Genomic DNA, 14857 nt, shown 5'->3' on the forward strand with positions numbered 1-14857 from the left:
ACACCAAGAGTGGGAGGAGAACGAGCGCGGGGGAGAACAGCGACCGGTGACAGACTTGCGCGAGCTCCGGCGACAACAGACAGGCGTGGACCGACGCGAGCTCGGGCGGCGGCGGACCGACGCGGGCTCCGGCGTGGACCGGTGCGGGCTCGGGCGGCGGCGGACCGTCGTGGACCGGCGCAGGCTCCGGCGGACTCCGAGGGCGGCGGATGGGCAACAGACCGGCTGTCTCTTCAAACCCTAGTTCTCGGGTGTGGGGAGGAACATGAGAGGGAGGTAAGTGGGAGGGGTGGAGGGGGTTCAGCGAGTCTTGCACGGGCGGGTGTGCGACTGCACAGGTGGGTGCAGCCCGTATGCATGCCTTCGGCCAGGCCGCGTGGATATGCTCGATTCCACCATTTCTGTAGAGCCTGGCCACGGGACCCTTTTTGCATCTGCTGGGCCTGGCTATCGTTCCCATCTGGCTAACCAAACATGTGTCTCTCTGCATGATAGATGTGAGCCAAGCCCCATATAGACAACCAATCAGCCCCAATGTAGACTGCAAGACGTAGCGGGCTCATACAAGAGAGACCAATAGAACCACCCTTGTTGGGCCGGTAGCTGCTAGAATTCTAGAAAGACCAGGCTTAGCATAGTTTAATCAAACATGCCAAGCCCAGAGCATAAAATCTGGAACTACTGGGCTGACCAGGCTGGAACAGAATAAGGGCTCCTTTGAAACAAACAAAATTTGGAAGAATTTTGAAGATTAGATTTAGTGAAAAAAATCGTATATGGTCATTTGGAACTGTCTCTAATTTCTATATTTTTCCTGTGCTCAATCCAAAAAACTATTCTCACAATTTTTCGTGTGTTTTTTCAGTCCATAAAATTTGAATAGATAGGCTCCAATCCTGCATTTTTTTCTGTTATTGTGTTTTGAGAATTCTTCACTTAGATAGAGCCAAGATTGGAATTTGGGAAGGTTACTATGTTCTTTTTTCTGATTAAAGTTTAAAGATTACCTAATTTTATAGTTATTTAATACTATAAACAATAAAATTAATTATATAAAACTAATAATCTACTCTATAAATATGAGATAATAAACTTATGTATAAAACTTTTTTATAAGAAATGCACTCTCTTTATGTTTTTATATGACAACGTTGATTTTATGTTTTGATCATTCATTATTAAAAATGTATATAATTATTAATTTTTTATAATTTGATTTATTATTATAGAAACTTTAAGTATGACTTATAATTTTATAATTTTAATGAAGTTTTTAAATAAAATGAATGATCACACGTAGATAAAATCTCGTATAAAAATACGAAGAGAGTACCATTTATCCGTTTAAGAGACATACTCCCTCCGTCCCAAAATAAACCAATTTTTTACTTTTTACCTTCAATTTTTAACTCTTCGTCTTATTTAATTTTTTTTATTAGATGATAAATCATGAATAGTACTTTATGTGTGACTAATTTTTTTCTAATTTCCTAAAATTTTTAAAATAAGAAGGATGGTCAAACGTTGGACACAGAAACCGAAGAATTTTTTTTTTTGACGGAGGGAGTACGTGGAAAAAAAAAAGAAGGAATAATAATCTGATTAAAAGAACCGAGCCGATGCGCACGGAGGAAAGAACGGTCATGGTGCTGCCGCCTGCCGCGGTGGCGCCCGGCCCCGACACGGAACGGAACGGAATCCGTCCTTTCGCCGTAATTTCCTCTAAAAAAAATCCCCTCCCCTTAAACCCTACTCCGCTCCTCCAAGTACGCTACGAAAATCGTTCGCTCTCTATCTCCTCCTGTACTATCCCTCCTTTCTTCTCCGGCCGCGCGCCGCCCGGCCCACCTGCAGCCAGCGAGCCCGGCCCGGTCCTTCTCGCTCTAGGGTTTTGGTTGCCACACAGAACCCGGCCGCGACTCCCCCAAGCATGTCGGCGCCGCCGCTGAAGGCTTCGGCCACCGCCGCCACCATCGTCGCGGCGGCGGCCGCGGCCCACCGTGCTACCGCCGCCGCCGTCCCGTGCGGCGCGCCCCGCGCCCCGCCGCGGCGCTTGCGCTGCTCTGCAACCGGCGCCGTCGAGGTGACCAGGGACCCTCCTCGTACAGACTCAGAGCTCCTGCCTAGGTAGTGGTCCGTCGCTTACGGGACATGCCTTGTCTGATTGCTTAGGTGCACGCTCCGATGGATTGGGGGACGAGGTCGCTGGAGGAGATGCAACGGGCAGAGGACTTCGAATCGTTCTGCCTGATGGGGCTTTCGCCGCTGGATGGGCGGTACGAGCGTTTCATCAGGGACCTGAAACCCTTCTTCAGTGAGTTCGGCCTCATCAGATATAGGGTCATCGTTGAGGTATTTTTTGTTTGGATTCCTTGCACTTTGTATTATTAGGAGTACATTTATCAACTCCTCATATAATCTAGGATGCTTGATTCATCTGTTGCATTCGGAAAATGGGGCATGCTGCTAGTGTTATAATCAATGTTGCTTATCTGAAGCGGCTTCTGGCTCTGCAGGTAAAGTGGCTACTGAAACTATCCCAAATCCCTGAGATTACTGAGGTGCCTCCATTCAGTGAGGAGGCCCAGTTATTCTTGAATGCGATTATCGAGGAATTCGGCATTGCTGATGCTAAGGAAGTGAAGAAAATTGAGAGAATAACCAACCATGATGTGAAAGCTGTTGAGTACTTCCTCAAGCAAAAATGCAGCTCAAATCCAGAGATTACAAAGGTATGGCAGCCTTCTGTCTAAATTAACATATGAACTTACTACTTTATTGTGACAAGCCAATATGTGCATCTTTATCCCCAGGTGTTGGAGTTCTTCCATTTTGGGTGTACTTCTGAAGATATCAACAATCTGTCACATGCATTAGCTCTAAAAGAGGGGGTAAATACAGTTATGTTCCCTGTTATGATCGACATATGCAAAGCTATGTGTTCCTTGGCAACACAAAATTCAACCATCCCCATGTTGTCTCGAACTCATGGACAGGTATGGAAACTGCCTCTCTGAAGTATATTCAGTAGCATATGCTTATACTGCTGTACATGTGTACACAAAACCACTGTAGTTGATGCCACATAGTTATAATACTATCTTAGATTTCCACTTTCCTGCTTGTAGCCAGCATCACCAACAACTCTGGGAAAAGAGATGGCAAATTTTGCCGCCAGACTGTCAACTATAGGAAAGAGTTTTTCTGAGGTCAAGATACTGGGGAAATTTGCTGGAGCTGTTGGAAATTACAATGCTGATGTGGTTGCATATCCGGAAGTTGACTGGCCTAAGGTTACGGAAGAGTTTGTTAGATCATTGGGCTTGGAGTTCAATCCTTATGTTACCCAGGTGGTTTATATTCTTTATTTTGTTATCCAATTGTTTCTTTAAGCAGTGCTTTATTGAGAGTTATTACACATCCCAGAATTTTCTTGAGCTATAGTGCTTTCCTACTAGTAACCTTTCCATTTAGCTCACTGCCTTGTAAATTTTAGGGTTAGATACTCTTTGGTCTGATACAGTTAACCTATTTTTACAGATTGAGCCTCATGACTATATATCAAAGCTCTTCAATCTATTTGTTCAGTTTAACAATGTTTTGACTGATTTCGACAGAGACATGTGGACCTATATATCACTAGGCTACTTCAAGCAGGTAATTCTATGTACAAAGGACTGTTCTTAGAAGTTTAGGTTGAATTCATTCAATACACAGAGGCTAAAACATAGTTCAAATATTCTGTTTGAACTTACTACATCCTTTCAAATGTTGTTCCAGATAGTAAAGGCTGGTGAAGTTGGATCTTCCACAATGCCTCACAAAGTCAATCCCATCGATTTTGAAAATAGTGATGGCAATTTGACTATAGCCAATGGTACATTGTCTTCTTTAAGCATGAAGTTACCAATATCTCGGATGCAGGTAATGATACCATGTGTACCTTCAGTTACCACTTTTACTATCTCAGTGGAAATAACGGTATATATTCATTATTGATGCACATGCAAGAACAGATACCTAACATCAAACAAATTGAGTTTGGCTTTATTAAGCTAGCCCATGGGTTTCCTTGAACTTGTGGCACTCTATAATTTCTTATAATCTTCTATGTACCATATGTTGGTCTCTTTTCTCAAAGCAACTGCAGTTGTGGTAAACAATGTGCTTGCTGAAAAACTGTAGCTTGCCACAGTTTTGACATAAAGTTGTGATAAAATACAGCAAGCAGTAAACACCTAACTATTATTTAAGATTGAACTAATGAGCAACCATATTTTTCTGTCAGCGCGATCTCACAGACTCAACTGTTTTGAGAAATTTGGGTGTTGGATTAGGGCATTCACTCTTGGCTTACAAAGCTACATTGCGAGGAATCAAGAAGGTTCAGGTAAGTGGCCCACAATTCTTTTTCTTGTCTGGTTAGGTTGTTTCTTGAATTATACTTGTATAGATTATTTTATCATTATCCAAGTATTGAACTGCAATTTGGCAGGTAACTCAATTTGATCTAGTATATTGTGTTTTTTATGCATGCTGCAATGCCGAAAGGTTTGATGGGCAATCATCCACACCCACCGGAAGCCTGTTCTCTTTATCTTTTTGGACTAAGAAAACTGTAGATTGGTGTAGGTGGCTAGGGTTTTTTGCCCAGCTATTATCTGTATCTACTCAATAGTTGCACCAAATTGATCTCAGCATGACATTTGGCATACTAGAAATAAGATATTCCCTTTTTTCACTGCACATAATTTATTTTTGGACTATTGGAGTTTTAGCAATTGTCTGCTTTGTAATTGACCTAACTTTGTCAAACGTTTACTAGTCATAATGTCGACCAATCATTGTTTTTCTACTGGATTGTCTGTTGTCAGGTGAATGAATTCCGGTTATCTGAAGACTTGGATCAAACATGGGAGGTCCTTGCAGAGCCAATACAGACAGTAAGACCATTCTTTTTGTCCTCTACTTGTGGTTGATTTCCTGATGCTATGCTTCCATGGAGAAGTTGTACTCTCTTATCCAAGAAATCTGAGTGCCTCTTGAGATATGCTTTTAAATTGTCAAAAGCAACTTGTTGGATGCATGGTTTGTGATTTTGCTTTGCTCTTAATACTTCATTATGATTTATGTGTTTAAGTGCATATTGGGAAAAATCAGTTGAAAGTGTGAGTTTGATAGCATTTGCTAGGTTTGAAAACGATATATTCTCCCTACATACAATCGTTTGAAAATCTGAGCTTTTAAGTTTGATTTTGGGGGTAATTTCACCTATTGGCATTTTCTGGTATACCCACTGTGTTCATCATCTTTAGACATAACAAACGAGGACATTTTTTAGTAGCCCTAGATCTCAAGGCCATACCAATTGTCTGCCATATTTCTAGATCAAATGCGTATCATATATTATTATTCATCTGTGTAGGTGATGCGAAGGTATGGAATCCCCGAACCATATGAGAAGCTGAAGGAAATAACCAGAGGGCAGGCTGTTACCAAAGACAGCATACGGCTATTCATTGAAGGTCTAGACCTGCCAGAGGTGGCACGATCGTCTCTTCTGAAGCTAACACCGCATTCTTACATCGGTGAGGCAGAAAAATTGGCCAGAAATATCGAGGAGTTGGTTGATCTAAAATCTGGATTTAAGATTGAGTGAGCTAGGTAATCCTCCCCCAATTTTTGACCAGAACAGGAAGAATAACGTGCCAAAAAAAACGGCTATGTTGAGGGTGAACACCCCAATTGTGTCGTGCACCTTTAAGGACTTTCTGTCACGCTAATTTAGCTCCTGCTGATTGGAAAGGCTTTGGGATGGACTGTGCCAGGCATGTTTCGAATAAATTCACAAGCAGAAAAAAAATATTACTCGTCCGTTGCAATCGCAAGCTACCATTACAGTCTTCTTCAACGCCGCATTCGCGTTGCATCGAGCCTGCGAATTCGAGACCGCATATTATCCTTCTGATTCCTTCGTAAACGTGATTCAGGTCGCAAAGCAATGACATGCGACGGCGACGCTTCGTCAATAAAGGAGTTCTAACTAGACGCTCAACGAAGCCGGGGACTCGCCCTTATCCGGCCCTCTCTGAGAAGAACGGATTCGTGGCGCACGGCACTGGAACACCGAGCCGAGTTGGCGGCTGACGCCACCGTGAGAGGTGAATTCGACTCGCGACCAAACAGTCCAATGGCGTTGGGTCCCGGCTCCGCGCTGCAGCTGTACATCCTAGCAGAGACGAGAGCGATCAGCGATGGCGCCTTGCGATATCCCAAGCGAGGACGTCCTTGCGAGCAAGGTTATAGTCAATATTTAATAATAATAATAATAAATATAACTAACAAGCTGGCTATAAGACTTTTTATAGTCTTCTCTTGGCTTTTAATAATTTATCATTAATACAAAACCCATATGTATTTCTCACGTAATTTCTTGGTTCATGTGTTCTCTACTCTCTCTCCTTCACATAAACATTTAGCTAGCTTACATCCTACCATTATACTTGCTCTTAGGCGTGTGACATGCTGGCCGGTGACCGAGGCGCTCTAGGGGTGGTTGTTTATATGTTTTATTAAAAAAATCAAACATTATATTTACAAAATAAAAAATAATTTATGAATAAAAATTATATATGTATTTTTTACCAATCTAAAAGCTAAGACTGTAATATAAATTTTAATAAAAAAACTCTTAAAATCAACTCTAAATTTAAGGATAAAAATTTAAATATTGGTTTATTAGCATAAGCATAAGTGAAAAGATGTGCTAATTGTTTTCTGACCGTGCACGGGCATCACAAGGTGCTGAGTGAGGGTCAGACGGCACTCCTCCTACGGGGTGGGTTGAAAAAAAACATCACTAAGGGGGTGTTTAGTTGGGGAAATAAAAAAATTCGAGTGTCACATCAAACGTTTGAATAGATATCGGATGGAGTTTTTGGACACGAATGAAAAAAAACAAATTTCACGGCTCGCCTAGTGTTGTGACCTCGCGTCACGAACACAAAAAAACATATATGCGACTAAAAAAAGTCAGTCGCACATATACACAAGAAGTTCAAGTAGACGATGTTCGAAATGCCTCGGCACTGTATATCTCATTAACCCTTGAGTTCTACAGGGTAGGGATACGTGCTTTTATAGCCCCGAAAAATCCCTTGTACAATGACCCAAATACCCCTGGATAGTTACTAATAGAACCTAAGGTTACGAGGTAAAATAAGTAGCTTCTTAGATACCACCACACTAGTTGTCTTCAGCACTCAAGTACACTTGAGAGCTGGTCCCAGGCATCTTGGCGAGAATATTCCTTGGAGTCGTGACGAGCAAACTTCTGTATTCTAACCTAGTCCAGATCGTCGAGGGGGTGTCGGTAGTACCTAAGTGTCTTACTCGAATACCAAGGCATCTTGGCCGAACATGCCACGGGGGGCATGATATTCGAATACCAAGGCATCTTGGCCGAACATGTCAGGGAGGCATAATACTCGAACACCAAGGCATCTTGGCCGAACATGCCACGGGAGACATGATAATTGAATACCAAGACATCTTGGCCGAGCATGCCATTGAGGCATGATACTTGAACACCAAGGCATCTTGGCCGAGCATGCCACTTTGAGGCTCGCTTCGGGGTGAATAGGATAGGAAGGAGGGGCCGATACCAACACCTAGAAACCGCGAGACGAATGTTTTGAGCATAATTAATCCGTCATTAGCGCATGCAGTTTACTGTAGCACTTATGGCTAATCATCGACTAATTAGGCTCAAAATATTCGTCTCACGATTTCCCACATAACCGTGCAATTAGTTTTTCGTTTCATTTATGTTTAATGCTCTATTTAGGTGTCCAAAGATTCGATATGATGTATTTAGATGAAAATTTTTGAAAACTAAACAGAACCTAAATCAGAAGAGCAAGATCGACCAACAAGACTGAACTGAGACATTCAGGTCCTATCTTTTCGCTTTTACTTATACTTATAAACTAAATTTTGAGTTTTTTACTTTAAATTTAAAGTTAATTTTAGGGTTGTTCATTCTTTTTTTAATCTCCATACACATATATAAAAGTTTTATTTACAAGTTATTTTATATTTGTCAATATATCGTTTTGCTTTTTAAAAAAAACAAGTGATGACACTGCTAGTTATCAACTCTGGGATAGATGGATTCCGTACTCAACCATACTATACAACCATACTATACGTACGTCCCGGCCATATAACCCACGTACGACTGGACGGACGCAACAACGGAGGGCAATGGGCAACGCTTGCATGTGGGACGGAAGGCAACCATGCAGCTGACGGAAGCTGCTGCGCCGTCCCGGTCATACACGGGTCGTATGGTCGGGATATATGCGTAGCATTTTCGTTCCGTAATTTCTTAATTATCATGCGGAAAACGTGGACATTAGATTTGTTATCTCGGTTCATAAGACACTAAGGGAAAAAATAATTATCTTCGTATTGGCTTAGTGATTTGAATTATCTATTTGATGATAACATCAATTATATGGTCATGAAGTATATAAATCTGGTTTAAGACAAAAGCTATTGGTGAATATGTTCTTTGAGGTGTCGAGTATGTGCCAGCTAAACAGTAATCCAATTTTACTTGACAAGACAACTATAATGATTGAAGAGAATGTGTAATAATCTTGTAGTTGGAGTCCAAAGTACGAAGTTATAACGATAGCATAATCTCTTGATGGCGATGGACTTAGCATATGTTCATCAGGCCGCTCGGCGTGAGATGCAAAAAGGAACCAAGTCTAGTTGAGGAACACGAAGGTTCATGTAAGTGACTGGTTTTTGAGATGTCCCCATGTCGCTCCTCCCCAGGGCGACACGGGCGAACCCCAAACCCTAGCCGCCGGGTCCGCCTCCCCTCCCCTCCCTGCCTCGCTGTCGCCTGAGCAGCCGCCGGCAAAGCCGGCCGGCTGCCATGACGGCGGCGGCGAGGCTTCCCCTGGCCAGACGGCTCTGGTTGGGGGACCTGGGTAGCAAAAGGGCGGGGTGGAGCGCGCAGCGGCGGCGGCAGGCCAGGGCGCGCGACGACGTCGGCTAGCCGGAGCGTGCGATGGAGTGGCAGGCCAGCACGCGTGCGGAGGCTGCGGCGGCAGATCTGCGCGAGTGCGCGCGGCGGCGGCGACGGCGGCGGTGGGCTAGGGCGCGCGGCGGCGTGGCGGGCCAGCGCACGCGGTGGCGGCCGACGGCCGGCCAGCGCGGAGGCTGCGGAGCCCGCGCTTGCTGGCGGCTGCTTGCAGGTCGACGGCAGCAGCCGGAGGCCCGGCAGTCGGAGGAGCATGGGGGCGAGGCTTTGATCTGCCGGCGGCCACGCCGGCAACGATGGGCTTGAGGGCAGGCAGCGCGGAAGGAGGAGGAGGAGCCGACGGCCAGTGGCCACGCCGGCGGTGGAGGGCCTGAAGGCAGGGAATGACAGCAGCGGGGAAGGAGGAGGAGCCGTTGGGGGCCGCTGATGACGCCGGAGTCTCGTGGCCTCCGCGACACGGCGCGCCGGAGCCAGAGCGGCAACTTCTCTGGCGTCCAGAGGGTTGTGTGAAGGGAGCTGGCGGCGGTGGGTCGTCTTCATCGTTGCCGGTTAGCACCCTCACCCTCTCCGCAGCTCCTCCCCTTCTCTGGGGGGAGTTTCTAGGTTGGGTTGAGGCGACAGCGGCTTGCAGCGGGGGAAGCCCAGGCCGCTGAAGGAATGTCATCCAATCCCAGGTTCTTCTTCGGTCAGATCTGGCGAGGAGGCCGGCGGGTGGTGGAACGGAGAGGTCCTGGGCCAGCTCTCAGGGGTGGTGGTTCGATGAAGCTGATCGACGAAGGGGCGTCAATCGGGTATGGCGGAAGCCATGTGTCGCCGATGTTTAGTTGGTGGTCTTGGATTGGGCGACGTAACGTGGTGGTAGGGATTCCAAGCGAAAGCTTAGTCCAATTCTTTGGGCCAACAGCGACTTCGCCTTCGGGCGTATTAACCCTCCTGAGGATACTGTTGAGGTATCCCTCCTCTGTTGGCAAGGAGCTCTGGGTGGAAACCTTGTCCAGTCTTTGAACGGATGACAACGGCGTCTTTTGGCGTCGCGAACCTCCTGAGGGCGTCGTTTTAGAGTCTTCGTGTCGTAGGGGTGTCGTTAGCTCAGTGGCGATCGATCTCGCATAGTGATGGCCGGTTCGGCGTTTGGCTTTCCTCTCTGTGATGTGTGTTTGAAGGATTGGCACATGGTTCAGGGCGTGTGCTCTGTACATATCCTTCCTCGACAACCATTTGTCGATGTAAAACCTTTTCTTGCAACTTTTATTTCTATCTTAATATTCAAGATATTTTGAATGTCCTCCTTCGGTCATTCCCGCAAAAAGGTTCATGTAAGTAGTAAATTCAAGCTAGCATGACATATTTAATAAGGTTGAATTTACTAGAGTTTATGTTGAATATGTGTACGTATTTTAGAGTTTATGTTGAATATGTGTACGTATTTAAGTACAATTTAGGATTTATAGTTGTAATAGGTGTTATGATAGTAGCAGGGCCGAACTCTACGGTAGGCTGTTTCAGTATCATTAACGATCAATGGCTATAGATATCCTGATACAGTCTGATATGCTAGATCGGAAAAGAGTGTTTGTAAGTTATATCAGGACCTATAGACAGTGTCCTAGGGATTAGGGCACGAATAAACCTTATTAATAAATATCGCGTCTCAGTGCTATCATGAAATTTAGATTTTATACGGTGTGTTTAAGGTGGATTTACATTGGATTCACATCGTTATGCCTGATTATATATGGGGAAGTTCTGGCAGTGACTCGGTCAATGATATAGCACTTTGCAGCAGTGCAAATGAGTAGGATGGGTACAAGTCGATCACAAATAATGAGTAGGATGGGTACAAGTCGATCACAAATAATTTGTTATTGGTTCTGATATAACTAAATAAACTAAGGTTTATTTTTAAGTTATTTTAAATAAAACTTAGTTTATTTTAAGTTAAACTAGAGTCGATCATAGATTATTCGTAGACGAACCATATCCATCCCTATGAATGTGGGATGTCATTCTTGTTTTCTTTTATGTGTGGACGATCACCCATTGTTTGTTTTTTCGGTTGAAAATTCAAATGACATATTTACAGATAAAAAATAATTTATAAATAAAAATTTTATACACATGTTTTTAGCAATATAAAAAATATTGGAAAATAAACTATGATAAAAAAACTCAAAATTAACACTAATTTTAAGGTAGAAAAAAAATCAAATCTTGGCTAATAAGCAAGAGCATTGGCCAAGACCCCATAAGAGCAAGTTAAATAGTATAGCCAATACTAGCTCCAATTCATCAATAATTCAGCTATAGTCAATCTAATAGCCAATTCATACAATAACTACCTATAAAACATATACTATCATGTCCCACCTGCCATACACATATTATATCTTGGAGTCCGTACTATAGCCGGCTATAAATCTATAGCTCATAGCTCTTCTGTCTTCTTTTTTTAAAATATGCTTATAGCTGATTTATAGTCTTATTGTATCTGCTCCAAGCGGATAGACGCTTCAATGCTACACGTGTGGTACTGGTTGCTAGCATCTGTCTGTTGGTGAGCTTTCGCTGACAAGGACTGGATTCCATTATAAACGTGGCCATTGCGGGCAGCAGATATTAGGGGGCTGATTAAAATTAATAAAGAGGATATCGTAATCTCGCGGAAATACACTATCTACATCAAGCGCCAAACAATCTGCAGTAATGGCAGTTAGCCCACGCAGAGCTCTTTAGCTTCAGAAAGACACCATTCCATTCGAACGATAGCAGTCGAAATAAATTTCAAAGCAGTGATCAATATGTTAGGAACATATGCACGTGTTGATGGCGCCAATTGCCTGTTGAAGCCAGGCTGCGTTGTGTGTGTGATGCTCAAAAGCATAGCAGCTCTCTGAACAAAAGTGCTAGTGAACTCAGGAATGAAGCCAGATTTTGGCCAGGCATAGGACTATCAATGTATTTTTTTTTAGGGGACACTATCAATGTTTTGTGAATGGTCCTGACTGCAACAGTTGCGGTACATGAGGCGCCCCGGGCCTAGGACAGCACGCGAGCACCAAAACTTGACATGCAATCAGTGACTCATCACTGCACTGTCTGACTACAAAAACCACTGGTATTATTAACTACTGCAAATAAGAATTTTATAGTAGTTTCATTGACTCCACTGCAAATAAGAACCATCAGATATTTCGAGGGTTGGACTCACCCCCGTTCCCACCACGCACCCACACCAACCAACCAGTCGCCTCCCTCAAATCCCCAAAAGCATTCGTCACTCAAAACAATAAACGGAAATCAATGGTGTTCACTGTTCGGTTGTTCTTGGAGTTTTCCTGCTCTTCGCAAAGCAAACATCTTTGGCAAATCTATGCACTAAGCACCACATAGTTTACCATGATGGCATCTTACCATCGTAGTACGATTAATTTTGCCGTGCAGTCAACGTGACAAACAAAGTGGAGGAGTATCATCTGAAGAGAACTAGTCAAAAACAGATGGGAGATTCGGAGCAGAGCTAGAGAAGCAATCATACACTTATTACATACTTACATGATATATATGGTGGGAGCGGCGGCGATCCACGGTCATAGCGTGCAGCCGCAGAAGAGGAAGAAGCAGCACACCATGGAGAGGAGCGCGACGGACTCGACGGCGGTGACGAGGCCCCAGAGCACGGCGTCCACCACGGGGGGCACGTCGGGCACCAGCTCGGGCCACCGCCGCGCCGCCGCGGCGAGCCGCTCGGGCCGCCACCAGCGGAGGGGCGCCGCCGCGTACGCGTAGCTGGCCGACGACGGCAGCAGCGCCGCGAGGCTCGGCACGCCGAGGTCCGGCGGCCACCGCAGCATGGACACCAGGCTGCCCCCCATCGTCCGATCCGACGCCGGCCGGGCGGTTAATTTGCCGAGTGCTGATACCTCGACGGCGGCTTCTGCGGTTGCGGCGTGGCTGGTGCCTTTGACGGGTAACCACAGTGGATGATGCCCGGTGCAAGTGCAATGTAACGTGTTGCTGCTGCCTGCTATGGCAGACTATGTCACCATAGCTAATTAGCACACATAAAACGAAAAAAACATTAACATATAATTAATTCAGTATTAATTTTTATAAACTTGAAAAATAGATTAATCTGATTTTTTAAAATAATTTTTATATAAAACTTTTTTTAAAAAATATAACGTTTAACAGTTGGGAAGTGTGCGCACGGAAAAAAAAATGTCGCTGGTTACTCGGTTTCGAACTAGGCCTATTTTAGCAGGTCGCGTGTAGAATGTAGCTGCACCCGCGCGTCTCGTCTCGTCTCGTCTCGTGTGCTCGTGCTGCACAGCACCGGTGCCGTCACGACGTGGCGGGGTCCTTTTTTTTTGAGTTGTAGGTCGTGCGAGGCACATGGCGGTGACCTTTGCCTCCATAATAATCGTTCAAACTTGAAAGTCGTTGGGCCAGCCAATTTGTAATTGCTAAAGACGCAGGATAATTCTTTGGAGAAAGTTTAAACGCCTCTCCTACGTGTGCTGAATTTTCTCACCTGCGCAACATCAGTGGCAGCGAAGTTAAACCTTACCCACCTCAGTGGCAGAAGTGCTCCAAAGTTTTAAGCACAAAAGCTAAGTCTTCCATCAAAGCAAATTAATAAAAGACTTGGTTGGATACAAAATGTGCAGAAGAAACGACTCTGTTGGTGAGCAGGTAGCGCTCCGGGCTACTCGGCAGAGGGGAACTTCTAAAACTGACAACGGTGCGCTGAAGGCCGACGGACCATGAGAAACTGTGCGCGCAACTAGAAGTCGCCGAAAAGTGCGGTAGATAAATTGACTTTGCGTGTGCAGGGGAAAGCGAAGAGATATAAGTGTCTGATTTATACAGTAGTTGTAGGGAGTAACTGATTTTTCCCTGATTATTTTCCTACTTCAGAAAACAAATTATTTAGGTCCCTTTATTTATAGGAAAAACATGGAAAATTGTAGAGTTTTGATCCTATTGAAAAAATGTGAATGTTTTTAATTCATGGTAGCATGAGGTTGTTATGATCTCATAAGTAAGAGTAGCTTTTATGATCTTTGATTGGTCTAAATCTGGAGGAACCAGTCCAGGTAGAGTGAAATATGACCTGAACATCTGGATTAGTTGATGGAGGATGTCACAGACCCTCGGCTACCTGTCGAAGGGCCTGTTTGGATAGATTTCTTTCGGCCGAAGCTTTTCCCAAAAACTGTTTCTATCAGAAGCTGCCCAAACGATTTATAACTTCTGAGAACCTGTAGTCATAAGTTCTGAAAAATAAACTAAAAATCCAGAAGCTGGCTACTAAACAACTGCTTCTCCTAATCTAAAACTCTTCCAAACAAACCCGAAGACTCATGAGCCACACCCGATAACCAAAACAAGGGCGTTGGTGAGGCAAAACAACATGTCTATAGAGCTAAGTTGCAAAAATTAAAAAATTACAAGTCAACGAGGAATTGAACACATGAGACACGATTTATGTTTTAAGATCGTTCACATGATACAAGTAAAATTAAAAATGATAAGTGCGTTTGCCGGGAGTTGGCGAGGCAAAACAACGTGTCTATAGAGCTAAGTTGCAAAAATAAAAAAAGTTACAAGTCAACGAGGAATTGAACACAGGAGACACGATTTATGTTTTAAGATCGTTCACATGATACAAGTAAAATTAAATTGCTTGGAAGGCAATTATCCTAACCGTTGGAGTACAAACGCAACTGTAAATCATTTCCAGAACAGCTAATTTATATGTCAAAATGAGAGATAGTTATTACAGTCTCAAAAATTGGT

The 14857-nt window shown here is 44.1% G+C and overlaps 2 protein-coding genes across 2 annotated transcripts; one reads left to right on the forward strand and one right to left on the reverse strand.

Annotated features, from left to right (window-relative positions):
* The first annotated feature begins 1784 nt into the window (after window positions 1-1784).
* On the forward strand, window positions 1785-5764 carry LOC102703565 (adenylosuccinate lyase-like). The gene is made up of 10 exons (XM_006649916.3): window positions 1785-2083; window positions 2173-2352; window positions 2517-2732; window positions 2814-2996; window positions 3129-3350; window positions 3541-3657; window positions 3781-3924; window positions 4289-4390; window positions 4875-4943; window positions 5426-5764. Exons 1-10 carry the CDS (start codon window positions 1931-1933, stop codon window positions 5657-5659), a joined length of 1620 nt encoding a protein of 539 aa, XP_006649979.2. The 5' UTR covers window positions 1785-1930; the 3' UTR covers window positions 5660-5764.
* Window positions 5765-11934: 6170 nt separating this feature from the next.
* LOC121053924 lies at window positions 11935-13049 on the reverse strand. The gene has a single exon (XM_040522487.1). The coding sequence runs from the start codon at window positions 12928-12930 to the stop codon at window positions 12646-12648; it is 285 nt and encodes a 94-aa protein (XP_040378421.1). The 5' UTR covers window positions 12931-13049; the 3' UTR covers window positions 11935-12645.
* Window positions 13050-14857: the final 1808 nt, after the last annotated feature.

This window comes from Oryza brachyantha, chromosome 3, assembly GCF_000231095.2.
Source record: "Oryza brachyantha chromosome 3, ObraRS2, whole genome shotgun sequence".
Classification (NCBI taxonomy): domain Eukaryota; kingdom Viridiplantae; phylum Streptophyta; class Magnoliopsida; order Poales; family Poaceae; genus Oryza; species Oryza brachyantha.